General features: G+C 51.9%; 2 protein-coding genes across 12 annotated transcripts in view; one reads left to right on the plus strand and one right to left on the minus strand.

Moving 5' to 3' along the window:
* CLUAP1 (clusterin associated protein 1) overlaps positions 1 to 13,905 on the plus strand; it is a 75,383-nt gene extending 61,478 nt beyond the window's left edge. For 9 of the 11 annotated variants that reach the window (XM_074919230.1, XM_074919231.1, XM_074919234.1 and 6 more), the window contains 3 exons: positions 7,567 to 7,622; positions 9,860 to 9,913; positions 10,435 to 13,905. In XM_074919230.1, coding sequence (XP_074775331.1) covers positions 7,567 to 7,622; positions 9,860 to 9,913; positions 10,435 to 10,587 — 263 coding nt within the window. In that variant the 3' untranslated portion in view covers positions 10,588 to 13,905. The remainder of the gene's footprint in view (positions 1 to 7,566; positions 7,623 to 9,859; positions 9,914 to 10,434) is intronic. The other 2 variants (XM_074919232.1, XM_074919233.1) reach the window with 1 other exon arrangement.
* A 1,004-nt stretch (positions 13,906 to 14,909) lies between these two features.
* NLRC3 (NLR family CARD domain containing 3) lies at positions 14,910 to 25,564 on the minus strand. Its single transcript, XM_074919458.1, has 18 exons — positions 25,539 to 25,564; positions 24,918 to 25,066; positions 22,035 to 23,778; positions 21,701 to 21,787; positions 20,912 to 20,995; positions 20,554 to 20,637; positions 19,988 to 20,071; positions 19,795 to 19,878; positions 19,226 to 19,309; positions 18,314 to 18,397; positions 17,200 to 17,283; positions 17,010 to 17,093; positions 16,669 to 16,752; positions 16,291 to 16,374; positions 16,104 to 16,187; positions 15,785 to 15,868; positions 15,500 to 15,583; positions 14,910 to 15,023 (listed from the first exon to the last, which is right to left on the minus strand). The coding sequence occupies exons 1-18, from the start codon at positions 25,562 to 25,564 to the stop codon at positions 14,933 to 14,935; spliced, it is 3,189 nt and encodes a 1,062-aa protein (XP_074775559.1). The 3' UTR covers positions 14,910 to 14,932.
* Positions 25,565 to 25,989: the final 425 nt, after the last annotated feature.

Genomic DNA, 25,989 nt, shown 5'->3' on the forward strand with positions numbered 1-25,989 from the left:
AACAATCAGTCTAAAGTCAAACAGTGGGAGAACAGCTCTCTTGGAGCCTCTTACCTTCACAGAACGGACCCAGAGGATCAATATGGTAACGATGTGCTGGCAGCCAGGTAGCAAGTGTACTTGCTACTGAATGGATAAAATATTTGCCTGTGAAAACCTGCACTGTTTAACATATCAAGAAGAAATGTATCTCTGGATGCAGCAGATGAGAATAAAGGGGTCTTACTAAGAAAGCAAGGTGTACCTTATTGAAGGAAGTGGAACCAAGTATGCAACAGTCAAACCAGAGAGGAATCCAGGGGCAGACAGGGAGCCTGGTCCCGTGTCTCAGTGGCCACAGGCCAGGTCGTCAGCCCCAGCCGTTCCTGCACTGTGGCCAGGGCCACGGGGATCCCCAGCCCTGTACAGATGCACCTCACAGAGGCAGCGCGCGCCGAGCAGCCCATACCCAAAGCATGCTGATGGTGCCCTTGTAGCACACACATGGTCATTTTGAGATGATGGTGTTTAGCCTCCTCGTCTTGGTTTTCTTCTTAAACTTGAGCTTGTGATTATTAAGTAGGAGCTGGACAGCAGACATTGGGAAGGGGCCAAAGGTACCCTGCATGCTAGGGGGAAGACTGCGGAGGCTGAATTAGCCCTTGTTTTTTTCAGTCCTGTAGGGAGAATGGGAGCTTTGACAAAGTAGCAAGAAATCTTGTCAGGTGAGCCTACGCAGCCCTGTTTCTAAATCCCTCCATACAGCATGCAAGATGAAAAGTAGAAAAGTCCTGCTCTCAGTGGAAATGGTCAGACTCTACTTGTGGAAATTCTCTCTCCAGCTTGGGACCATGTTCTGATTTCTGCTACTGAATTTCTAGAATGTTTTTCTTCCCTCTAACCTCCCCAGGTGTGTAGAAACCACAGGTGTGCCATCAGAATGCAGGGGGGTGGAGGTATTCAATCAGGAATATGCAACAGCTGCCTGCTCCTTGTTGGATATCTTGTTCACATCGAGTTCCCATGGCTGTCACCTGCCTAATTTTTAAAAACACATGTTAAATGACTAGTCTATTCCCTTCTCTTTGGTTCCTAAAAGGAATTACATCTCTGAGTCCAAGACCAAGAAACATATGCAAGTGCATTTATCTTTACAAGATAATAGGAAGTCTGAAGGTTTTCTCAAAATGTTGGCTTCTTCTCTGTTGTGGAAATGAGTCTTGATAAGAAAAACATCCTGAAGCCCACCGCAGCTGTCTGGGCATCATTCAAATACTGTGTGAGCCCATCCCCGATCTCTCAGCTTCATCCATAGGGGCAGCTGCCTCTTGCTGGTGTGCAGCTTAGTGCAGGATGTGGTCTCCCTCTTTACTGTTCCCTAGTCATTCCCCCCATCAGTCTGTTCAGAAACCCTTAAGAAACAGTGACCAGTGTCTCCCCACTACTGCAGTCAGAGTATGGTGGAGTTTGTGCTGTTGAGAAACATAAGAAAATGTTGTGGTCCAAGTCATGCCAGACTTGATAACCCAAGTGCCATTAGGGAGGATCTGCCAAGGGTCTGCTGCACGTGCAGACTTTAGCTGCAGACTCAAGAACCTGTCCAGCATGGCAAGGCCTCTGTCCCCAAAATACCAGGAATCTGCAGTTCACATGCTCCGCGGGGCTTGCAGGTACTCTGCATCTCGTGCTTTCAGAAGCCAGAACAGATTCTGATGTCTGCACAGAAGGGAGAGCCATAGACCTGATGTGCTGTCAGGTGGGCAGAGGTGAGTCACATCTGAGCGGCAGCCGTGAGACAGGCTCTGCTGGGCACTGCACTCTTCTCACCTTTCCTTTCCATGTGGGATTTGTGATCATTGTTTTAACCTCAGAGCTCCTTTGAAAATCCCCACCTGATTTCTCGGCAGTTAATAAGAAGTACAGAGCAACAGAAACAAAAATCTCTTCTAACCTGGCCGGGCTGGTCTCTTCCTGATGGTTCTTCATGGGCCCTGGTGTTTGCAGGTATCTTGTTGCACATGTTTGCCTTGATTCAGTGAAAATAAGGAGATGAGTGGGTCTGGATTTTGCACATACCGTGCTGGTGGCAGAGGGAGAAATCTGAGGTCTGAAGAATGGGTCTGGCGGGAAGGTATTTGGCTGTGCATTAGCAGGGTTCAAGTTCTCTAGCTGTTTGATAATGTATGAAGTCAAGGGGAAAAATTTCACAAATGCACCTGCTCTCAGAGCTCCTCAGAGGACTTCACCAAACTGGTGTTGCTCTCCATGAACTTTCTTTCCTTGTGAACTTCACCAGGTGCAATTTTACTCTGATTGGGACTTCATACACATGGCATACAATGGGCCCTTGTGACTGTGCTCCTGGAGTGAGTCTACTTTTCTAGTAAAGCAAATCAAGTCCTAACTGTAAACCTTATTAAAGCATTTTGGAGAGTCAGGTTAGTCTCTTCTTCCTTGCCTCTTCAGGTTAAGCAGGAGAGAAAAAACAGTCAACACTGTTTGAGCCACTGGGTCTGACTGTCAGTACTCAGAGGAAACGAGCCTGGGGAGGGAGAAAGCTGATACAGCTGTTGTTCTCAATTTCATGCCCTTCTGTGTGGATCTCTGCAGATTCCCATCCCCCAGATAAGAGACTGCAAAGTCTTTAGTTTCCTGATATAGCAGCTGCTGGACATTACTACCAGGTTCATGTAGCTGGGGAAGGGAGGCAGTCAAGTGTGTTTGGAAGCACTGAAAAGGGGCTGTGGTTAGAATTCACAGAACTGAATTTGTCTTAGCTTGAAATAGAGCTTCCTCCCACCATCTCAGCATCCTCTCCCAGCTGAGCTGTCTTTGGCTGTATGTTTTGTGTCAGCAAAGTGCTCCCTGGGAGGGAAGTGTTTCTGTATGCTTTCAGCCTGTATTGTGGCCATTGCGATGCTGGACCTAGTGGAGAAGAGGTGGTAGGTCTGAAATGGTGGGAGACAGTTCACTCACTTCCAAGCAAATTTCCTTTTCATGGAGGTGTAAGAAAGAAGTATGCTCATCTCGGGCAGCAGCTGTGGTGTGCTTAATTAATCACCTTACTTTGGCAATGCCTAGAAAATGCTGCTGAGATTAGGGTCTTGTGCTGAGGGGTACGTTTGCGCTTAAGAATGCAGTGCCTAAAGGGCACACAGATCAGAAAGATCAGGCAAAAATTTATCCCAGTTCTCTGTGTGTGGAGGTGGTGCGGAGGGGAGGGAGGTGTCTCATCTGAGTGCACTGTGAATTTGCATTAAGTGCTGGAGACTGAATGCAGATCTCCAAAGTGGGAGCAAAATGTTTCAGCTGCAAATCTGCCTTCCCTTCATGGTAGGTTGTCCTAACCTCTCAGGTTAAATGTTGCTTCGTGCTGTCAGGCACAGCGTTAACATATACCCACTGCTGGGCAAGAAGATGTAAATCATTCTAGTCCTGTGGATCCATTGTGGGCAGCTGCACGGGTTAGTACAATGGCAAGCATCACACACAGAGGAAAAATGGCAAATGCTCACAGGCTTAAAATCGTGGATGCACATTCACTTCTGATCTTTGATGGCTCAGTGGCTATAAACCATGGTGATGCACAGAGATTAGATTTGAATCCAAAGGTGCGGTGAATTACAGCCTGTTCATTATTAGCATTTTACCTAATTATCACTTTGTACAGCCTGTCCCGGATGAATTCACATTATCTGTAAGTAAACATAACAGGCTCTCACCTGCTTGGAAGCTGTGTGAGCTTCTGCGGCCAGAGTGGTGCAGCACTAGCATTGCAGCAAGCTGAGCCCAGCTAAACTGAACCCAGGAAATTTCAAGTGACAAACACCCCCGTACCTGTCAGCTTGCCCTGTCCCGTGCAGATGACTCCTCTGTTTCCTGCCTCTGCCCCAGTACACGCAAAAAGGCACCACAGCCACCTGCCACTCCTCGCTCCCACACACGGAAACTTGGGGGGTTACAATCTGAAAGTTAAAATAACCCTCCCGCCTTTGTCATGGAACCTCTCCTACCAACGTGGAAAATCTGTTTTCTCTCCTGTTTAATCCACAGCACAGTGCACAACCTGGAGCTCCGGCCCCTCTGCACCCTGGGGTGTCTCCTGTGAGTGTCCCAGGGCAGTGCTACGGGACCTAACGCTGCTGATCCCACAGTCACTAGTTCAAAGAGGTGCTCCTGGCTTAAACAATGTAGGGCTCAAAGTCTGGGCAGTACCTGATTCTCATCCTTCTCCAAATGTAAGCAGTTAGATGCCTGTAAGATCCTTGCTGTTTCCACTGATGGAAGAGTGGCATCCTGCAGACCCTCTGTTAGCATTCTCTAAGCTCTTCCCTTGGCATTTTTTAAATGTCCTATTTCATCCGCTCCCCTTATGTGATATCTTGATTCTTTTTTATATTCATGATTTCTCTCAGCTTTGTCTTATCAGATTTTAGGAATTCCCTGCTGCTTTCTCCTTTGAGGTAGTAATTCCCTATCTAACACTTTATTCTGAGCCATTCTATGGAGCAAAATTGCAGTTAAACTCTTGGAGCCATCTGTAAGCTGGGCAAAAATCTGCTTCCATGGCCATCTAATGATGTCAGTTGTAATCGTCTCCAAATTTACAAATTTACATAGTTTAAGCTGGTGTATATTAGAGCAAGTGTCTCTAAAGCTCCTCTGTCCAGGAATCTTATAATTCCATCTCCACTGCCTGTGTTATCATCAACAAGATGGATAAAGGACACCACTTTTTATTTAAAGATATAAGATCCTTTAAATTATCTGCCTTAACACAGGAAGGGTTTTTTTGCTGACTTCTGCCAGCTTTTTGCTACAACTAACCTGAATCGGTCTGCAAAGGGTCTGAAAAGGACCTGTCAGCTTTTGTACTTTGGGAGGTACAAAAAGAGGTTTGACAGGATATTTTTTAAAGTTGCTTGGTTTTCATGCTAAAAAAAAAATAAAATAGATTTTGTCTAGAATGGAAAAATCCATATTTGGCATAGAGAATACTAGTGATGACAGGAGATAAACAGATGGTGAAATGTGATGGCCACAATGGGACTGTTAAATAGTCATCCAGTTGGCACTGAGTGACTTCTGGTGGCTGCAGAAAGCAGGGTTGAGTCACCCAGTCAGCCCACATGCAGAATTTCCCCAGTCACAACTCTGCAATACCCATTTCCAACACCTTCCGTGCTTCCTTCCTAGCAAAGGAGGCCATGCGAGCATCTTCTCCATTTCATATGGCCTCTGCAGAGTGTCCTGGGTTGCCGTGTATTCTATTACCATCCTCATGAGCTGTCGAAATCAGGCGGGGCAGTGTTTCCTTGCCTCCTCCCCCCGCCAGACTATCTTTCTGCTCTTGGCCCATCAATGCCGTGCAGCATGACTCCTTACCCCGTTGTGAGATGCTCCACCCAGAGGGAGAAAACCAGCATTCCATCCTGGATATAACCTGAGATTCTGAATACCAGAGACGCTCTCTTTTCCACTGGATTTCCAGAGGACAGGAGCTACTTAGCCACCACTGGACTTTTCTGAGGAAGAGCAGATCTTCTTTCTACAGGCTCACCGCTTCGGGGGGACTGCAGCCACCATTCTACCAGACTGCTACCACCGCCCTGATTAACAGGGTGTCAGGTTGTATCCTGACTCTGTTAGTTTAACCCAGTGCTATCTGCCTTTATAATTTTTATTTTTTTCCTTATTAAATTGTTATTCTGACTTGGTGTCTCCCACTAGTTTGTTTTCAAACTAGCACATATTTTGGCACCCAACGTGGGGCTGGCTGTTGAGAAAAGTCAGAATTACAATTCTCTATTGTAAAAGCCACCTACTCGCTATGATGTTCAACATGCTTACATGGGCCTTGTATCTAGCTCTCTATATTTTTCCGCACATGGGGAACTATCTGCCGATTTTAATGCTCCTGTGTAGACCAGGGTATGGTATAAAATTTGCTTTATTAGTCTATTATGCCTACTGCATGATAACCTCCAAGACAGTGAACATAATTCAGAATATAAACTCAACTTTGTCTGCATGTCCTACTTTTTAGGCTGCTACATCTGGGGCCACAACAATCATACCCATACCCTGGGGGGAGGATTAAAGAGTGGGTTTTTTCCATCTTTTCAGGCCAGACACAGCAGTTTTTGGAAATATTGAGTTCTCTGTGGATGTTAATGATGGCATAATCTTCTTGTCAGTTCTTTTTTCTTTTTTCTCTATGACCTGCACTGTGTACACCATGCTTAGGATCAGAGCTATGGCACAGCATCCTCAGGATGAGAGGGAAAAAAAGAGCAGAGCAACAAGCACCATGTCTACACAGACCGTCACAGAGAAGCTAACTGTGAAGGTTTGACACGTGGATGTGCATGTACCCAAGAGTCGGGCGAATGAAGAGCATCAAAACAACAAGGAGGTGGACCGAGCTGCCAAGGTGAAAGTATCTCAGGTGGATCTGGACTGGCAGCACAAGGGAGAATTATTCCTAGCTCGTTGGGCCCATGATGCCTCTGGTCATCAGGGGAGAGATGCAACCTACCGATGGGCCTGTGACCGAGGGGTGGACCTTACCATGGACAGCATCTCACAGGTCATCCACAGTTGTGAGACCTGTGCTGTAATCAAACAGGCCAAGCGGGTGAAGCCTCTGTGGTACGGTGGACGATGGTCAAAGTACAGGTATGGGGAAGCCTGGCAAGTTGACTACATCACCCTTCCCCAAACCCGCCAAGACAAGTGCTATGTGTTGACCATGGTGGAAGTAACCACTGGATGACTGGAGACCTACCCTGTGCCTCATGCTACTGCCCGGAACACCATCCTGGGTCTGGAAAAGGAGTGAACTTCCTACAACCCTGAGATCTCCACCTCCCTCTTCAGACTTACACATCCAACTCTCAACAAGAAGTTCTTGAGGTTTGCCTTGGCACTGCCTAGGATTCCTGTGAGATCTCGGTCCTCCCTACTGGGATATCAGCAAGGATCTGAGTATAGTGATCACTCTGAAGACTGAAGGCTTACCATGTGGAAAAGACAGGCTTTTGTTCTCTGTGTACTGAAGCAGAGGAAGGAATATGCCAATTCACAGAATTGTTTAGGTTGGAAGGGACCTCTCAGGATCATCTAGTCCAACCCCTCTGCTCAAACAGCAAGTTTGAGCAGGTTGTCCAGGACCACATCCAGTTGGATTTTGACTGTCTCCATGGATGGAGACTCCACAACTTCTCTTGGCAACCTTCTTCAACTGTTTGACCACCCTGACAGTAAAAAAACCCGTGGTTTTGTGTTCAGATAGAATTTCCTATTTCTTAATGTGTCCATTGCCTCTTGTCCTGTCTGAACTGTCACAGTGGCATAAGGTAGCTCTGGAGATACCATCCTGACTAGAATTGCTGTGGCCTTACCCCCTTCTACCTTCTCCTGAGAGCTGAGGCTTAACAAGGGGGGTGACTTTACATGCATTGGGAACTCATCCTCTCACTGCTGTTTGACTCATCTTCTAAAATGTAAACCCTGAACTTCATCTTTCCTTCTCCCTCAGTGTTAACAATGAGCCAGGTTTTTCAGTGCTTCTCTTTACTCTTGCAGGAAGAGCTGGCACACGGATTGTGGGAACAATGCAAGGTGAAGACACAGAGGAAGATGTAAGTAACCATCCCATGTGCTTGTGGAGCTTCTCTGACAGTGCTTTAGAATGACAGCCTGCTCCTCAGCTGGAGACACACCTTTTTATCTGCTGAAACCTCATGCCCTAGGCCTGCTTTTCTCCTCCTTTCCTCCAGCTGACTGCTCTCTCATCTGCATAGACACAGTATTTTCCTATTTTTCTTTTGCCCTTGGGGCCTCTGTGCGCTGCCCTGTGCTTTAGCCTGCAGTGCGTAACTAGTGGCACAGGGGCTGCAGGAATGCTGTTTTGTTAAGTTGTTGGGTCAAATTGCTGGGAAGAGGGGATCGGTGCAGTGTAGCAGGGGTTTGATGTGTGGATCTAAATCCCCTGTGTTGCTCTAAAAACACACTCCTTGGAGCCCTCAGTGGCCTGTACTAACAGGATCAGTCCTTTAGTCCTCCAGATGACAGGGTTGAGAGCAGAGCTGTGAGCTGTGCCCTGGGCATCCCTGTGTTGTAGATAAAGCTGTCCCATGGCTGCTGGCTTTGCATCTGGTTATGGTTGACCTGGTGAGCAGACAGTGGGTAAAAAGGTACACACAGGCACTTATTCTGGCTGTAGTGCTCAGCTTTTGGCATATGTGGGCAATCTTTCTATGCCTCTGGGCACTTGTAAGTGGCCACATCTGTACTAAGAAGCTGAAGCCACCTGCTGTGATATGGTTTGCATCCATACAGTAAGCTCTCCCCAAAAGGTGCTGGCATCCAAGCTGCCAGCCAAAAGCAGTGGCCGTGTCCAGTTCCCCGGGTGATGCTGGAATAGTTTTGGAGGGTGCTGGTTGGCACAAGCCAAAACTGCGCTAGGAAATAGTACAAACACTTAAAAACTACAGTGACTGTGAACTTGTGTTTGAACCTGTGCTGTCTGTTAACATCCTAGTGTAGATGCAGCCTTTCTGTCTCGCTGTGCAGCAGACACCCCACCGTGCTGCCTGTCTATTTGAGGAGGGCATGCTAGTTCAGACGTCTTCTCTGAAGTCCCGTGCTGCTGGGGGATGGTCCATCTCTCAGTACTGACCTGCCTTTTGCTGCCTTCGTGGCATAGAAATCAAGCCTCTGTGAAACAAAGAATTTGCTTTTCAGAAATCTCTTCACAAAGGCCCATTACAGACACCGGACCCTGGGGAGCAGCAGAGTGCTGACCTGCATCGGGAAGCAGAGGTTAATGGAGCTGGCACGGCTCCAGGGTCCCCAGGAGGAGGTTTGAAACGGGAGGGAAGCAGATGGGGGAATCCACCTCTACAGGACATAAGAACAGTAGGAAACTCGCCGTGTTCACCACCACATACAAAAGCCATTTGCCGTGGCTGGCTGACACCTCTGGGGCAGCCATGCAGAGCTCTGGGCAGACTGTTTCTCCTGCAGGCAGGGCCCAAAGAGTGAAGGTACCACTGCTATTAGGTGTTTGTTGCAGAGACCTGGAGACACTATAGTGATAAGTCTCTTGCTGGAGAGGGATGAGCTGCCCTTCTTTCTGCCCGTCCTCGCCTTTTCTCTTGAAAGGAGCTTGCAGACCACATTCTGCTGTTTGCTTCAGCCAGACTTGATGTGGTTGAGACTGTTGCCTTCTGGGGAATGATATTAAGAAACATTTCTGGGTAGAGTCAGGAGTGCCAGTGCTGTAGGTGAAGATGGTGTGACCTTAGTCACAGTGCTGCCTGATTGTCCTTTACCACGTTCTTGCCAGCTTTGGATAGTCATTCTCTGAAATTTCTCCTTTCTTTGGACTTTCCTGTTCACAGCCTTTTCCCACATCTCCCTGTTGGCACAGCCCCAGCACATATAGGTGTGGAAAGCCAAGGTGTTTGGCCTCTTACTGTCCTTAGCTGCTGCCACTTTGTTTGTCCCATGGCTCTGCCCTTTTAATACTGCATCTCAGCAGGCACCAGGGCTGAGAGACTTGCTTAGGGACCTTTGCAAGCGTCAGTGTGTCTGAGATCAGGGAAAGAAAATAGTGAGGCTGGTTTGAACCCCTGAAAGAATTAATTGGGTTATGAAGTTGAGAAGAGACAAGGCTTCAGCAGCTGTATGTCCATCCTCCATCACTTGCTGGTGTGGCACATGCCCAGGCTGTACTTGGCTTTGCTGCCTTCTCCCCTGCTCCCATTCTGGTTACTTTCTGTTTTCTTGTATATCCTTGTACTCCTTTTTTTTTTTTTTTTTCCTTCTTTGTGCTGCTCTGCCTCTCCTGTTCTTTACACTCTGGTTCTCCAAGGGGAGATCTGCCCCAGCACGGCCAGGTGTACGCAAGATCATCACCATGGCACAGGTGAGTTTCTCTCCTGCAGTTAATTTTCTTCCACTATGCCTTGATTCTTTGGTCTTGCAATAGGTATCCCTTTAAAGTTAAACACTCTGCAAGGTTTTTAATACCACAGATTCAGCAGAAGTCAGGGAGTTTGTTTTTGTCAGCCCCATGAAATGGGGAAGGAGGTTTGCAGTCAGTTGAATGGAGCAACCACTGTCTAGCAACATGGGGAGCTGCTGGTGAAAGACATGTAGGCTGTTACCTCCCAGAGGCAGCTGAGCTCTGGCTTTTTCTTGTTTTGGAAGGCCAGCAGCACAGCAGCCTGAGCTGGAACAAAACCTCTTGTAGAATCTGCTGCAGCTCCCCAAATCTGGATCCATACCAGTCCAGACAAGCAGCCTTCCCCATAGCCCCCAGGTGTGTGATTGCACAGAGTGCAGGGGAGGGACGGAGGGATTCAGCAGTGCCATCTTTTGAGGTGGCAAAGGTGCCTTGCCATCTGAGAACTCAACTGGTCGTTAATTCTGTTTGCTTTCCTGCAGGAGGACTCGGGGGATAGTGAGATTGACTTGGATGAAGATGAAGATGATGAGGAGGATGATATAGAAGACAACAGCATGGAAATCTCCCCAAGCAAATCTGGTCACCGAGCAAGAAAGCCAGAGCCACTAGAGGAAAGTGATAATGACTTCTGACCCTTTAGAAGCAGGACCAGGAGGCATCTGGAAATACAAACTTTGGGGAGCATGTAGGCCAGGAGCTAATGTCCTGTCGTTTGAAAAGCGCTTGTCAGCATGAATGCGGGAGTTGGTAAATAATGTTCATTAAACTTGAAAATTAAACTTGGAGTGCCACTCTTGTGACTCTCAAAGCACGAGCAGTTTATCCGTAATGAGTATCACAGTAATGTGGAGTGCAGTTATTTCCATAATTGCATTAGAACTGGCTCTCATGCGCTGCAGTGCCAGAAGTTGCACTCCAGTGAGCATCGTGCGCTTGATTTCCCTGCATTTTATTATGTCCAAACAGATTTTTTTGGCTTAATACAACTGGATGAAAAGCTGCTCTGGGAACACACTTAAATTGATTTTAAATCTGGCTTAAATCTATTTATCCCAAACATTTCCTTTACTTAATCAAGGGCTTGCCTCTGCAGAGAGCAGCACCAGTTGCGCTAAGGGAGCAGGAAGCTAGTGCAGGAGTCCTCAAATACCACCTTCAGTGCAGCATCTCTTAGTATTTCAGCTGTGTTGGGGGGAATTGTTCTCAGACTTCAGTGGGCTGTGCTTGAGTCTTCCGAAGGCAACCGTGCAAGACTGCACTGTAACTAAGTCCATACAAAAAATTATACTGGCAATTCTGGTGCAGACTGAGGTTTAAGCACTCAAATGGGCCCAAAGTTGGGCTTTTTGTTCAGCAAGTTATACTGATGCCATCAGTGAAATTGTATTCAGGTGAATGCAAAAGCTGGCGTTTGTCTGGTGTGTTGCCTCTTTTCTTTTAGCTCTGCTTCAGCATCACAATTTGTCTTCACGGGAGCAGAAATCAGTGCTTGATTAGGAGAGTTTGTTTTGGTGTGTGTTCATCAGGGCAGACAAGAGCTCAGGCTGTTTTCCTGCCCTTCCCTTTTTTTTACATCAGCAAAGTACTTTGCTTTCCCCCCATCTGAAGTCTAGTCAGGTCCAACCCCTCCATTATTGTGCTGAAGGAAGGAATACGTGTGAGTTAGTTGAAAAACCAAGAGCTTTTTCATCTCTCTGTGTCTCTGGCCCCAAGGGTGGAACCTTCACACCTAGGGCAGTTGCCCATCAGCACAGCTCAGAGTTTGACATGTCACATCAAGGGGGGACAAAAGTTTACAGGTAAATACGGCGCAGTTTTTGTGTAGTAACGGGACATCTGTGTGTGCAGTGATGTGCTGAAATTTTCAGTCGTACAGGCTTGAGCTCAGCTGGCTGTTAGGACACCTCTTTGCACCCTGCAAAGTTAATTGGGATTTTGTACCTCACTTCAAAGAAAGCAAGCACAGAAGATGGCCTTCTTGGGGCTAGACACCACCTGCAGAGCCATCAGGGGGTGGTCCTGTGGCAACCAGTGAGAAAGTGCATGTGCTTGCCACATCCCTTTCCCAGGGGATGAGGATGTCCTGATTTTAGGACCTGTTCTGAAAACATTTGTACGTGTTACACAGGGAATCTCTTCCAGTCCTGAGATACATCTGACCCATGAGAGATATTTCCCACAAGATTGGGCCCAGTCTCCAAGTCTGGGCTGCAGTTTCAGACTTAAAATTTTCTATGTTATTTCCTATATTGTAGGCCAAAAATGGAGAGCCGACTTAATCCCTGGTGTGCGCAGAACCAGAGCTTCTTCAGGCAGCACTACCACCCAGCCTTTCAGCACCAGCAGCCCAGTTTAAGGCAGCTGTGGTATGCACTGCAGCTTCTGGGACCAGGCAGTGCTGTTTGCAGTCACCCCGGCACCAGTGGAAATGAACCCTCTGAGCACTTGAGCTTTCAGCCCAGGAGTGTTTGTGTGTAGCTAGGTATGTGCACATGTGGACGGATCAATTAGCTATATTTCAAATTGTTGTTAACCCCATTTTCTGGAGCTCCAGGGCATGGGAGGTAGCTCAGGGCTGTTGACTGCTCTCTCCATTGGTGTTTCAGGTAATGTTTCAGCTCAGGGTTAGGCTCAGGCTTTGGGCAGAGCTGGACCCGAGCCTCAACCTGCCCTGAAATAACAGTGAAAGAGGTAGGAGTTAAATCCCTCAGCATCGCTGTATCCCGTTGGAGAGCCAAGCCCCTGACACCTCATGGAAAAGCCATAAGCCCTCTTGTCACTCCAGTGCAGGGGGCTGGGTGCACATTGGAGCACAGCGTACCCCGAAGGTAATGTAACACAAGAGAGGAAGGCAGCACGAGGCATCTGCTCATCTAGGAACCGATTTATCTCCCAGTGTGTACATATCATACAGCTCAGCCCAGCGTGGCTCCGGGAGCAGCCACAAAGGGCCCTGGAGCCGTCGCTCCCTGCCCTGCGTGCAGCGGCAGCGTGTCTCAGTGTGGGCTGGAGGGGGTGTGGGGGGGGGTTGCCTAGTTTGGCTACTGGTCCATCTGCAAACCTGGCGCTTTCTGGAGTGTCACTGGGTCTCTGCACTCACACAAAGGTGTCACCTGGCACCTCTGCTTTCAGCAGCCACCCGCCCAAAAGGTGACCTGCTAGGGACAGACCCTGCCTGCAGCTGGGCTGTCGGGAAGACACATCCTAAAGTCACACAACTTGTCACCGATGACAACAGCAGGAGACCCCAGAAGTCCAGCCGGAACTCAAGAGGCAGAACTTCATGAAAGGCAGTCCTGGTTGTAATAGACTATTGTAACTAATTGGATAAGTTAAGCAAGGTGGGTATGACAGGTTTGAATGATCTGCAAATGTTAAACCACACTATCCTGCTGTCTAAAGTATTGTAAAAATAGAATATGGTACCCTGTACCATATGGTACCCAAAACCTGGGTTTTGAAATGATTTGCTACTATAACCTATATTACAATGGATGTTTGAATATATATGGATAAAATATAAAGTATGCCATTCGATTGGAAAAATGTAACTACTTCTCGGAAACCTCATCACCTAGAGCTGATAGGTAAACCGCTTCTTGGAAACCTCATCACCTAGAGATAACATGTAACTGCTGCTTGAAGAAAAGCCCACCAAAAGATGGAATCGTGAGGCTTTTAAAAGATCCAATAGGAGCAGAGCGCGCCAGGAGACCAAGGCTTCGAGACTTCCAAAAGACCCCATAGGAGGAGGACAAAGACCCAAGCATCTCAAAGGACCCAATGGAGAAAAAGCAGGACAATCATCTGATGAGAGAGGATTGGTTAAAGACGGTGGCACAGAAGTATAAAAAAACCTCTGGTTTTTTGAACTCAGCGTGCGTGTGGCAGAGTTGCGGCTCTCCATGCACCCAGCGCTGCTTTGCCTATTGATTCCCACCCTAAATAGATTGAACCCAAATAAAAATATATATATTTTTATAAAAATTGGCTTTGTGTGATTATAACATGGTGTAGCACCAAGACTTGTGTGCTGGAGACAGCCCATCCCTGTGCAGTTCTGTTCCTCTTACATTCACCCTCCCACGCCTCCTCCCATTACCCCAAGGGCTCTTTATTTCCCAAGGTCATTCCAGATGGTTCCACTCCTATGCCTTGGGATATCTGTCTCTGTGATAGAGAACAGCACTACTGAACAGGCGTGCTGGGCCAGCACCAGCCTGTTACTGAGGGCACAGCAAACAGCACAGGTTGCACTCGCTGCCTAGGACCCTGCTCTGAAGTGCCCTGTCCAAAGCACCACACTTATCTGAGGAAGAAAACAGCAAACTTCTCGCCTCTCCCCGGGATTTCAAGGGGAGCCTGCAGGACTGGGCTGTATTTAGCCAGGCGAGGAGGGGCTGCTGTCAATCCTGCCCATGTTTCAGCTGGTTCCTCCTGGGATCCCTGCCAGAAGCAGACAGAGAAGAGCTGGTGCTGGGAGCAGAGCCCTGCAGCCCCGGCTGGGATGCTGCAGCGTTTCCCACAGCGACGCAGGCTGGGAGCAGAGCAGAGCTCCGGGGCCGTCAGGCTGCACCCAGGCAGGGGCAGGGTCTGGGCACGGTGCCGTAACCCCATGAAGATCACAGGAGGGGTCACTGCCATTGGCGGTGGCAGGAAAATCACCCATGAAAACAAGGGTTCTGCCCCCTCCTCCCTCCTTTTGGCACTTGCCCCATTCCTTGACGTTCCCCCTGGGTCTCGTTGAACAGGGATGTGGGTGCACATCCCTCAGCTTTCAGCACTAGCAAGTTCTGACCCTCCTGCACTGCTGATCTGGAGGCCCTGGGTCCTCCTGGGCTGTGCCAGGGAGCTCAGGAGCTCTCCTTGCACCAGCTCTCCTCTCCGAGATGGGCGGGTGGAGGCCGAGAGCTCCCTGCAGAGGCATACTGGCCAAAGGGACCCACCGGGCCAACTCCTCACTGCGGCCAGGCACCCTCACACGTCCACAATGCAGTCGGGTGAGTTTGTCCGGATGGCGTCAGAGATCATCTTGGCTCCTGACTGGCCGATGCGGTTCCCCTGCAGGCTGGGAGCAAAGAGAAGAGGAGTTCAGGCTTGGACACGAGGCAGAGCAGGATCCCTGAGGGGTACAAGAAATGCTCCCCGGCTTTGCACCAGCATCATCTGCACCCTCCCCACACCATCCAGGAGCTCTTGCTGGAGCCTGGTCACGGGGGACTGGGTTGGAGAGCCTGGAGGCAGGCAGATGAAAAACTGGAGAAAGCTCCACCTGAGCTGGAGAGGCTGAGCCAGTCTGTCCCTGTGATATTTTGGAGAATATTTGGCTTTTGGGGAGGCTCTTCCCCCCAGAGGCATCCCCAGAGAGGAGCTGTGGGGTCTGGAGCTGTGCGGGGAGCACAGGGTGCCCTTGCCTCCTGCCCTGTTGGGGAGGTCCCCGTAGGGCAGCGGGGAATGGTCAGTGCTAGTGGTGGGGGAAGTCGCTTGTTGTGTCCCATGTTCTCCCCCATCCCTGCCTTAACCTCCAACGCAGCAGCCACTTACTTCACGTAGGTGAGGCCATGGTTGCCCTTCAGAGCAGTGGCAATGCAGATGGCTCCGTCCATGCCCAGGGAGTTTTCCTGCAGGCTGTGGGATGTGGGAGGGTCAGAAATCACCAGCCAGGGAGATGTGTCCACCAGGAGGGAATGCACGGCGTGGGCACTGGGAATGCACCAGCTCTGGGCTTTGCCCCACTGAGAGCTGCTGCCCTGGCCATCCCCTCGCTGCTCCCTCCAGAAAGGTCTGGAATGGCTCTTTCTGGCTCACCCCGAGGAGTGGGATACTTACTTGAGCCGGCGGAGGCTGCGGTTCACCTTCAGCGCGTTGGCCATCGCCTTAGCCCCTGCCACCCCGATGTAGTTTCCCCGCAAGCTGCAAAGAAAGGCTGGTGGTGAGGGAGGACAGCCCGGGACAGCCCCACGCTCTCCATGGGCGAGAGGAGCTGGGAGAGGTGACCCCTGCCAGTGAGTCAAGGGACAGGCAAGCCCAGTCTGGTGGGACACGGTACAAGGGAGGAAGCGGTGCTGAGTTAAGGCCCAGGGTCTCAGGCACCCCAAGGGAGTGGTGTCACAGCCATGGGGACCTGGTGGCCTCACTGAGTACTCACTCCAGGATCTGCAGGCTCTTGTTGAACATCAAAGCTTCTGCCAGGGCTTGGGCACCAGTGGCACCAACAGAAGCCACTTGCAGGCTGCAAGAGAACAAGGACCCTTCAGCACATGTTGTGAGGTGGCCATGATCCGCTAATTAGACAGGCTGCAATGCCAGGGCCCTGCCACAGCCCGGATACTCACTGGAGATCTGCTAGGGTTGTGTTGACCTTCAGCGCAGTGGCGAGGGCGGCCATTCCCTCATCTCCGATGGCATTCTCCTGCAAGCTAAGACACGGACGTGCTGCATCTGCCCACAGCCCAGGCACCCGGGAGCAGGGAGACGGGCAGAGAGGGGCAGCGAGCAGAGGGCACAGTGTGCCAGGCTTTCCCAAATGGCTTGGGGAAGCCCTGGGCCACCATCTGCTTACAGCATCCCCAGCCAGGGACATGCAATGGGGACACAGGATGGACTGGGGCAGGCAAGGCCACTTCCCCTGGAGCAGCATGAGGGCAGAGCCCTTGGGCAGGCCCCAGTAGGAAGATGCTGCCCAGGACCTGCCCACCCATGTCCCCACTTACTCGAGGCTGACCAGGCTGCCATTGGACTGTAGTGCTTGTGCCAGGGCCGTGGCAGCTTTTGCCTGGATGAAATTCCACTGCAAGCTGCAAACAAGAGAGAACAGGAGGTGAAGTCGGGTGCCACGAGGACTCTCCAGTCCCTGCAGGCTCCACCCAGTACGGTGGAGGCTGGGAGGTGCAAGACCCATGTGCAAAACCCCACGGGTCCATCCGTGTGGCCCAGCACACATCCTGTGGAAGGGTGACCCGCTCTTGCAGCCTGGAGGGGCTGAGGCCCAGGAGCCCTGTCCCTGCCCCACATCTACTTAAGGGGCTTCAAAACCATCCAGGTGGAAACTCACTGGAGGGACTTGAGCGCCCGGTTCTCTTTCATCGCTAAAGCGATGGCCTTGCCACCTTCGTCGTACAGCAGGTTCGCCGCTAGGCTGGAGGCAGGGGACAGAGAACACAAGTCATGCACACAGAGGTTGGGACAATTCCAGTGCCACCATGCACCAGCGTGGGGGCCCTCCTGGGGCCCATGGGACTTACTCCAGCTTCCTGAGTGTGCTGTTGTTCCGCAGGGCGTGGGCAATGGCAGGACCTCCCTCCTTGCTGATGGAGTTCTCCCGCAGGCTGGGGAAGATATGGGGCTGAGGCAGGGCATCAGCTGCTCCCCCACTGTTCCCTCACCCCCACTCTGGAGCCGAGACATCTATTGTGATAGCAGCCAGGCTTGCAGCCCCCTCAGCATCTCCGTTCCCTGTATCCCCACCAGCATAGACTCACAGAATGGTTTGGGTTGGAAGGGACCTTAAAAACCATCTAGTCCCACCTCCCTGCCATGGGGAGGGACACCTTCCACTAGCACAAGTTGCCCAAAGCCCGGTTCAACCTGGCCTTGAGCCCTTCCAGGGAGGGGGCAGCCACAGCTTCTCTGGGCAGGGCCTCACCACCCTCACAGTCAAGACTTTCTTCCTTACATCTAATCCAAATCTATCCTCTTTCAGTTAAAACCATTACCCCTCATCCTATCCCTACACTCCCTGATAGAAAGTCCCTCCCCACCTTTCCTGTAGCCCCTTTAAGCACTGGGAGGTCACTCTAAGGTGAATCCCCCCCCCCAACTCTCTCAGCCTGTCCTCACAGGGGAGCTGCTCCAGCTCCTGATCATCTTCGCAACCTCCTCTGGCCCCACTCGAGCAGGTCCGTGTCCTTCTGATGTTGGTTCCCCCAGGGCTGGACCCAGCACTGCAGGGGGGTCTCAGGAGAGCGGAGCAGAGGGGGAGAATCCCCTCCATCGACCTGCTGCCCACAGCATATTCATCTCCATTCACTGCATCCCCATCAGTATCTGCACCTTCCTTCCCTGCATCTCCATTCCCAGTGCATCCTACAGCTGTGGGCACCGACGGGCCATCAGGGCTTTTTCCCAGCGTCCCATCCCTGCTGCCATCATTTCATTGCAAGACATGGCTGAATGGATACTGTGCCAAGGGGAGAAAGCTAATGAAGGAAAGAAGATGCAGCCAGAGGAGGGACAGAGTTTGCTTTCACCATCCCAGAGCACTTATGAAAGCAACCAGGCACAAGCCCAGACTGCCAAAAAGGTCCCATGTCTCAGCAGCAGCTTTCAGCCAGGATGGCGAGAGGGACCGTCACTTACTTGAGGTTGATAAGTCCCTTGTTGGAGCAGAGAGCCGCTGTCAGCGCAGTGACCCCAGTGCTGCTGATGGAGTTGCTCTGGAGGCTGAGACAAATGGGAGAAGGCGTGAGGACAGGGCAGCCTTGGCATCGCAGGTAGGCTGCAGGGTTGTGTTTGTTGTGAAAAGTGCCCGTTTCACAGAGAAATGAGCATCTCCCAGTCACAGGAGTTGGGGAAGAGCCAAGGCTAAAGGACCAACTTCAGAAGCAGCCACACCAGGATCAGCATCTCCTGCTCACCCCAGCAGCACTGGCCCCACCAAGCAGCGGTGACAGCGTTTGTCAGCACTTTGGGGCAGCCTTGTCCCTGTCTGCCTGTCACCACAGCTGCTGGCTCATGCTGTTCCTCTGGATTTTGGGTCGTTGTCATGCTGGTGGTGGACCCAGAGCACAGCAGCTCATCCCCAGGAGCCATCAGCCCTCCACTCCGACCAGGTGGGAGAGGATGTCCTCTGTGGCTGCTGATCTCAAGGGGGATGAAGGTGTCACTATCCCACCCTGAGTCTGCCAGGCCCCAGCCTGTCACCTTCCTCACAGGCCAATTCCCATCACTTTGGAAAGAGAGAAGACCCAAAGCTACTAATATCCTCCAAAAGCAGAAAAAAAATCATCACTGGGACGAGGACTAACACTTTCAGTGCTCCCTTGGTGAAGGCAGGGCCAGCCCAGTTGCTGTCAGCATTGTCTAGGGCTGCTGCATTGTGCTCCAGCCTGCACAGAGCACTACAGCCCAGGGGACATGGGGTGGGAGAGACATGGGGAGGGTCTGGGGTGGTACGAGGGGCTCTGAGGGGTGGGAGGTGTTGCTGGAGTGAGCAGGCTGGGTTGGGCTCTGTCGGGCAAGCAGGAGACAAGGCATGGAGCAGGGACTTACTCAAGGTTTTGCAGACTGTGGTTCACCTTCAGAGCTTCAGCCAAGGCAACCGAGCCGTTATCTCCTACCGAGTTGCTGGAGAGGCTAAGACACAAGAGGAAGAGCAGGCGTTACCGGCAGCCACGCTGCAGCCAGCTTAGATCTGCCAGCAAAGGATTCCTCTCCCCCAGGCCCTTCCTGCTCCGGCAATAAGCACGAACTTGCTGCGGTCTCATTTCCAACCTACAGACACCTTTGTTCTTCTATGCTGGTTTTGAGCTGAAATAGCTTTTAATGTATCCACAGGGCCTGGAGACCTGCCACTTGCCTCTGCTGGAGGGAAGACATGGCCTCTCGGTTCTTTACACGGCTTTCTGCATCCCCAGAGATACGGAGAGCATCTCGCAGGGTCATTCTGAAAGCAGCACTGCGATCCTTGGCCCCTCCACTCACACCAGCCCCCAGGGGCAAAGCTAGTGGAGCTCATCCTGCCTGCACCGCATGGCCCAGCCCCTGCCCACCACTCCTGCCCACAGATCCCAGAGACGTGGCACTGGCATCGCCATCCCTTCGCCTTGTGCTGCTCTTACGTCAGCTCCTTCAGGCTGCAGTTCTGCTTCAGCGCCTCTGCTATCTTCCTGGCACCATGGGCTCCGATGGCATTTTTCTGCAGGCTGCGAAGGGGAGGAAAGCACCCATGAATATCAGGAGCCGTGTCCCTGTCAGTGGTCCCTCAGTCTGCTGGGTGGCTGGGAGGGGGGACAGCAGGTCCTGGTCACTCACTTCAGGGTCGTCAGCCTGTGGTTGGTCAACAGGGCCTCGGCCAGGAAGGTGGCACCGTCCTCCTTGATGTTGTTGTGCTGCAGGCTGCCAGAAGAGAGAAGCCAAGCCGTGCACAGCAGCCACTGCAGTGGGGCAAGAGGCTGTGCGGCGGTGCGGGGTGGTGGTCTCCTGCCCTGGCATTTGCTTGCCCCTGTCCCCAGCGTGAGAAAGGCATCTGGCCCTTGAGTATCCCTGCCTGAGGGTCTCCCTTCCTCCTCTCCCATGGGAGATACCTCCTCCCATCCACCAGCACCCTGTGAGCTCTCCTGCAAGGTCTGGACCTGGACCTCAACCTCAACCCAGACCCACTGAAGTAAGAGGCAGGAGAGTCCCAACATCTCTGGCCTGGGGCTGCCCTGAGGGCTGCACTCGTGCTCATTGCCTGGCACGATGAAACCAGGTTGTGCCCAGGGACTCCCCACCTGGGAAAGGACCTCAAGGTGGGGAACACCTTGATGGGACAAGAGAGGGCTGGAGGGGGGTCCTGGGGATCTGCTCCCAGAGGTGCTGCAGAAGTTGAGACTTACTTCAGGGAGAACAGAACTTGATTTTTTTTCAGCGCATCAGCCAGTGCTTTTGCTCCGGTGGGTCCAATGGAGTTGCTCCGCAGGCTGGGGCGAGATGGGCAGAAAAGCCAAGGTTAGCAAAGCCAGAGTGGCATGTGCCCAGTTTAAGCCAAATGCCTCCACTTGGCACAGTCTCAGGCACAGCCGAGGTGGGACATCAGGCTGGAAGCTCTCAAGAGTTACATTCATCTTTTGAGCAGTGGTAGCCTTGGGGGCTGGAGACCCTCCCCAGCTGGGATCAGGCCCCGCTGCAGCCATGGGGATGGTTCCTGGTGGGGAACGTGTGTGTGGCAGGAGCTAATGAAGGGGGAACACTTACTCCAGTGCCATCAAGCTCCTGTTCACCATCAGCGACCTGGCCAGTGCTTTGGTTCCCTTATTGCTGATCTGATTCTCTGCCAAGCTGTTGGGAAAAAGGAAAATCGGGTGTTTTTCCGGGAGAGAAAGAGGCTTTCACAGCCGCAGCTGGGATGGGTGAGCAGAGGAAAGCCATGGGGAGTGTTTGGTTCGTGGTACAACTACGCGAAGTGGTGGATGCACCAAGGTCTGCTCTCCTGGGGTGGACACTAGGCAGGGATTGCAAGGGCAGGGTGGATCTAGACTTAAAAGTCATTCATGTCATAAAAAAGGGAGCTCAGATTGCAGCATGAGGGACTCTATGCACAGCCACAAAGAAGGGCAAGGAGGTAGCGAAATTAGGGACCCATCTGTCTGGGGTGAAGCACCTCAGGCAGGGGGATCAGGATCCCATCCCCTCCATATGTCAGATGCTCTGTGTGGAGCCTTGGGTGTCCAGAAAACAGCTGTGACCTTGGGAAGCAGTTTGTTGGGATAACCCATGGATTTCTACATAAATTTTTAGGAACAGGGAGGAGGCAGCTGTCCCAGGAAGGCTGGGCAAGACAGCCTGCTCAGCCACTGTGAGGACACAGGGGTAAGGTCACCGTGCCTGGGTGCAGGAGATTGTGTGGGACTGTCCTTGTCACTAGGCACCCTGGGGAGCCAGTGGGAGAGACGTTCCTGGAGGACTCTCACCTTGGTTTTAAGGTGCCCCCAGCTCCACTATGCATCCCCAGGAACAGCCTGTCTGCCCTGGGCCAGGTCCTACCTGAGCTTTTGGATCTGGCAGTCCTTCACACTCAGCACGCTGCCCAGAAGCTCCATCACGTTGTCGTTAAACTGGTTATTGTCCAGCCTGGAGAAGATACAAAGAAAGAGCAAAGGCAAGCGTTCGGAGAAAGGACTACCCTTCTGTGATATCTGTCCATCACAGGTGGAAAAACTCCAGCACAGAAGCAGAATTGACCCAGTTCCATTCCCAGTGCAGGTCTCTGCTGATGGACACTGTTGGTGGGCTCATGTCTCACATCGACATCTAGGATTTTGAGTCATAGCCTGGTGTCCTTGCTTGCCTCTCCCAGTGCAATTCAATCAGGACTCACCTGAGGTTGTGGCAGAAGAGGAGCTGGGAGAGCAGGCTCTTACAGATGTTGTAGGTGAGGCAGTTGGAGAGGTTCGTCTCCTCCATGCAGACATCAGAGACCTGCAGGAGATAAGCCAGGGCAGAGCAGTTCACAGGAGTGAGCATCCCGGCCAAGCTCTCGTTCTTCATTGCTTCTTCCACAGTCTTAGCGATCTCCATGTGCTGAATTTCATACAGGCAGTGCATGGTGTTCACTGTCCGCGAGGATATGACATAGTCAGTGTTCAGGCAGCCCTGGAGGAAGCTGATCGCTTGGCTTCTGAAGCTGTTGTGCTCATCCTTCACCAGCAGCCACCCAGAGAGCAGCTTGTTCACCTGCGGGGAGAGGAGCCCAGAGAGAAAACGCACAAAGATGTCCAGGTGCCTGTCCTCTGCCTGCAGAGACCTCTGAACAGCACTCTTGAAGTGGTTGAGGAAACCCAACTTGGGCCAGGACATCCCACTCTCTGTGAAGAGGTCAAATATTGCCCGCTTAGCAGCCGTGTAATAATAAATAGCTGCTAGAAACTCCTGTATGGTTAAGTGGGAGAAGTAGTAGGCTGTGAAGGACTGCATCTCTTCTTTGAGGAGCAGTCGACTGCACAAGCTGCTCTGCAGCAAGGAAAGGTCAATGCCGTAGGCCTTCATGTCCTGCTCGTAAAACACATATTTCTTTTTGAGCAGCCCATAGAAGGCCAGTCTGCCCAGGCTGCCCACTAGCTTCTTGCTGTTGTTCACAGCCTGCTCGATCCTGAGTGTTTCTCTTGGCTTTTCTGGCCAGTCGCTGCTCAGAGCCATTTTAAAATAATAGGAATAGATTTCTGATAGGGTCTTGGGGACAACAGTTGTTTCTTGGGATTGATTGGTGCTATTTTTTAGGTAATAACCGATTGAAGAGCCAGAAATCCAGCAAAAGCCAGGAATGGTGCACATGATATGCAGCGACCTGTTAGCCCTGATGTGATGCAGGACTTGGCTGGATAGGTCTCTGTTGTCAAGGAACATCTGGTCCAAGAAGTCCTTCATCTCTGCAGCTCCAAAACCTTGTATTTCTGTCATCCGGTCAACAAGCCCGCCAGGGATTTGGCTGGCTGCTGTTGGCCGCGACGTGACCCAGACAGAAGCCTCCTGCAGCAGATTGCCACGTATAATGTTGGTGATCAGGTTGTCCACTTGGATCTCCTTTTTGGGATCAGTGCATACTACCGTGTTGGAAAAATCCAAAGGAGTCTTGAACTCATCCAGGCCATCGAGGATCAGCAGGGTCCTGGCAGCTCCCACCGAGATGCAGTTGGGCTCGGTGATGTGAGGGAACGCCAAGCAGATGAGCCTCTCAGCAGAGAGCTTCTCGTAAGTGTTGAGCTCCCGGAAGGTGAGGGGCAGCACAAAGATGATGTCCCTGTTGATCTCCCCCTTGGCCCAGGTGTAGACAAACAGCTTCACCAGTGTGCTTTTGCCAATCCCGGCCACTCCGATGGTGACAGAGATCCGAGGTGGGATGCTGACCCTGGAGAGAGGCAGGAAGAGCTTCTCCAGAGGGATGCTCTTGGATACATTTCGTAGGCCTTTGGTGGCTTCAATCTGCAGGATGTCATGCTCCTTCTGCTGGATATCGGTCAAGCCTTCCACCAGCAGCAGGTTCGTGAGTCGCTGAAGGGGACCTGTCTCCAAGCCATTCCCATAGTAGCTTTGGAGGCTCTCCAGGTGCTTTTGCACCATGGGTTCTGCACAGAGAGAAAAAACCCCGGGGGGGGGGGGGTGAGGAGGAGGATGGTAAGCACAGATATAAATGAGAGACACTGCTTCACCTTTCTACCATGACCATGCAGAGGGGAAACTGCACTTATGTCCTAGCAGGAAGGTACCTGCCAGGGCCCAAAGGGCACTAACAGGCTTAAATGGCCCTGACCAGCCTCACCCCAGGAGCCCATTTGAGCTCAGCCTTGAGCCTTCAGTCCCTGCCTAAGCTATGTTGTATGAGTACTTGTCTACAGTGCCATTGTGCCTGTGCTACGGTCCGTGTTGATCTGGACCTTGATCTTGGACCTCATTGCTCTACACTTGCCTGGTGACCACCAAGACTGTGTCTGAACCTGATTGCCCTTGCTGGACCTGATCCTGACCTCTGGACTGACTTCCCAGCTTGACCTCAGCCCTGCCTCATCACCACGGATTTGTCTGATGAGTGGGACTCTTGGCTGAACCTGGTGACCATCTCTGGTCCTGTCCTGCTCACCTGGCTCAGGTGCCACTGCCCCTGGTACAGCATATTTAAACCCTTCAGCAAAGGCTGGATAAGCAGGGGACAGTGCTGCAAGAGATTCAGAGCAGACACCAGTCAAGGTTGGAGCCTTCCAATCAGGAGGGAAACCAGGGAAACCTCTCCTGGCAAGAGGGTTGCAAGGAGAGCCTGAGGTTGGGGCAGCCCCCAATGGATGGGGTCAGGGCTGCCCAGCCGTCCTCCTCCTGCCATCCCCCTGTTCCCAGACCAGCTGCTGGGAGTGACTGGTGTCATCTGGATGTTGAGGACGTTAAAGGCTCCTCAGGCTGCCCTGAGACGTGTGCTGAGGGCAGCGAGGGGCCTGGAGGAAGGTCCCTCAGGCCTGGCAGAGAGCCCTTGTCACCCCCTGGCTGTGTCCTTCCCCAGCAACGCTGCCCAGCTCCATGCGCACCTTGGGGTGCTCCAGCAAGCACCCACAGCCAGGAGATGTGTGCAGACACCCCTCATTGGGTCCAAAGTGGACTGCCTACCATAGACAGTGATGTGAAGGTAGAGCTGGGAATTGGTGGTCTCGATGAAGGTCTGCAGGGACTGGGAGGCATAGCTGCCCTTGTCAGCCAGAACGTCCACCACCGCCCTCACCCGCTCGGGCAGGGAGCTCTCCTCCTGCGCCCGCCCGGCCTCCTCCGCCGTGAGGAGGTCCAGCCTCCGCAGGTAGCAGATGATCTCCTCCAGGAACTGCGGCGAGATGGACCTCACCAGCTGCTTGCGGTAGCGATTGATCCAAACCTCTGCGGGAGAGGAGAGCTGGAGAGTTGGGTCTGAACAAGCCCTGGGCATGTTGCTCAAGGGTGACGGGGAAAGGCAGCAGTGGGGCACCCATCTGACTCTGGAGGTAGCAGGGGGTAAACTAGAGGCCTCCAAAATCCTCCTTGAGATGATGCCATCCCAAAGCTGTGACAGGCTGTTTTGCTAGGAGCTGCTTGGTCAAGGCAGCAGCTGTCGAAATCGGAGTCAAAAAAACCAAAGAACACAGTCATGAAATTATATTTCCTCCTGGAAACCAAGACCATGTGGAGATAAAAGTCTGAGAGAGATCATTTATCTTTGGAGACAGCCATTCTCCTGCGCCAGCACAGTGGTCCCTGAGCCCTTGGACTAGGAAACAGTCAACCCTTACACCTTGGTGCCCCACCTTGTCCCAGTTTTTAATCCGAATCTCTACCAAGATGATGGGACTCCAGCTGCCCAGCCACCACTCACCTTCCATCAGAGGTCTCCCGTGACATGGGTGATCCCTGGGCAAGGAGCGCTGTGTTGGCAGCAGCACGGCCGTCCCATGGAGCACCCCGTGTCCCCCCGGCCAGCTCACAGAACCAGTTGAGGCTCCTCAGCCTTTATCCATGCTCCTGGTGGAAGAAAAGGAAAAGCATCAGGAGCAGCATGGGAGGGAGCCCACCTTGAGCTAACATGGTGCTGGCTGTGGCTGAGCCAAGGGTCCATTTGTCAGCTTTTGGCTAAGACCAGAGTCCTGTGGACCTGGCAGGGGCAGAGCCAGGACCGTCATGTTGCAGCATCTTTGCCCAGATCTCATGTGCCACAAACTTCGTGCCTTCACCACCACCACTTATGCTGGAGCCTTTCTCGGGCAGAGTGGTTGCGTTACTTGCCTGACGATGCCCCCGTGCCATCCGTGGATCACCCAGTGAGCGCC

Source organism: Athene noctua, chromosome 15, assembly GCF_965140245.1.
Source record: "Athene noctua chromosome 15, bAthNoc1.hap1.1, whole genome shotgun sequence".
Lineage (NCBI taxonomy): Eukaryota > Metazoa > Chordata > Aves > Strigiformes > Strigidae > Athene > Athene noctua.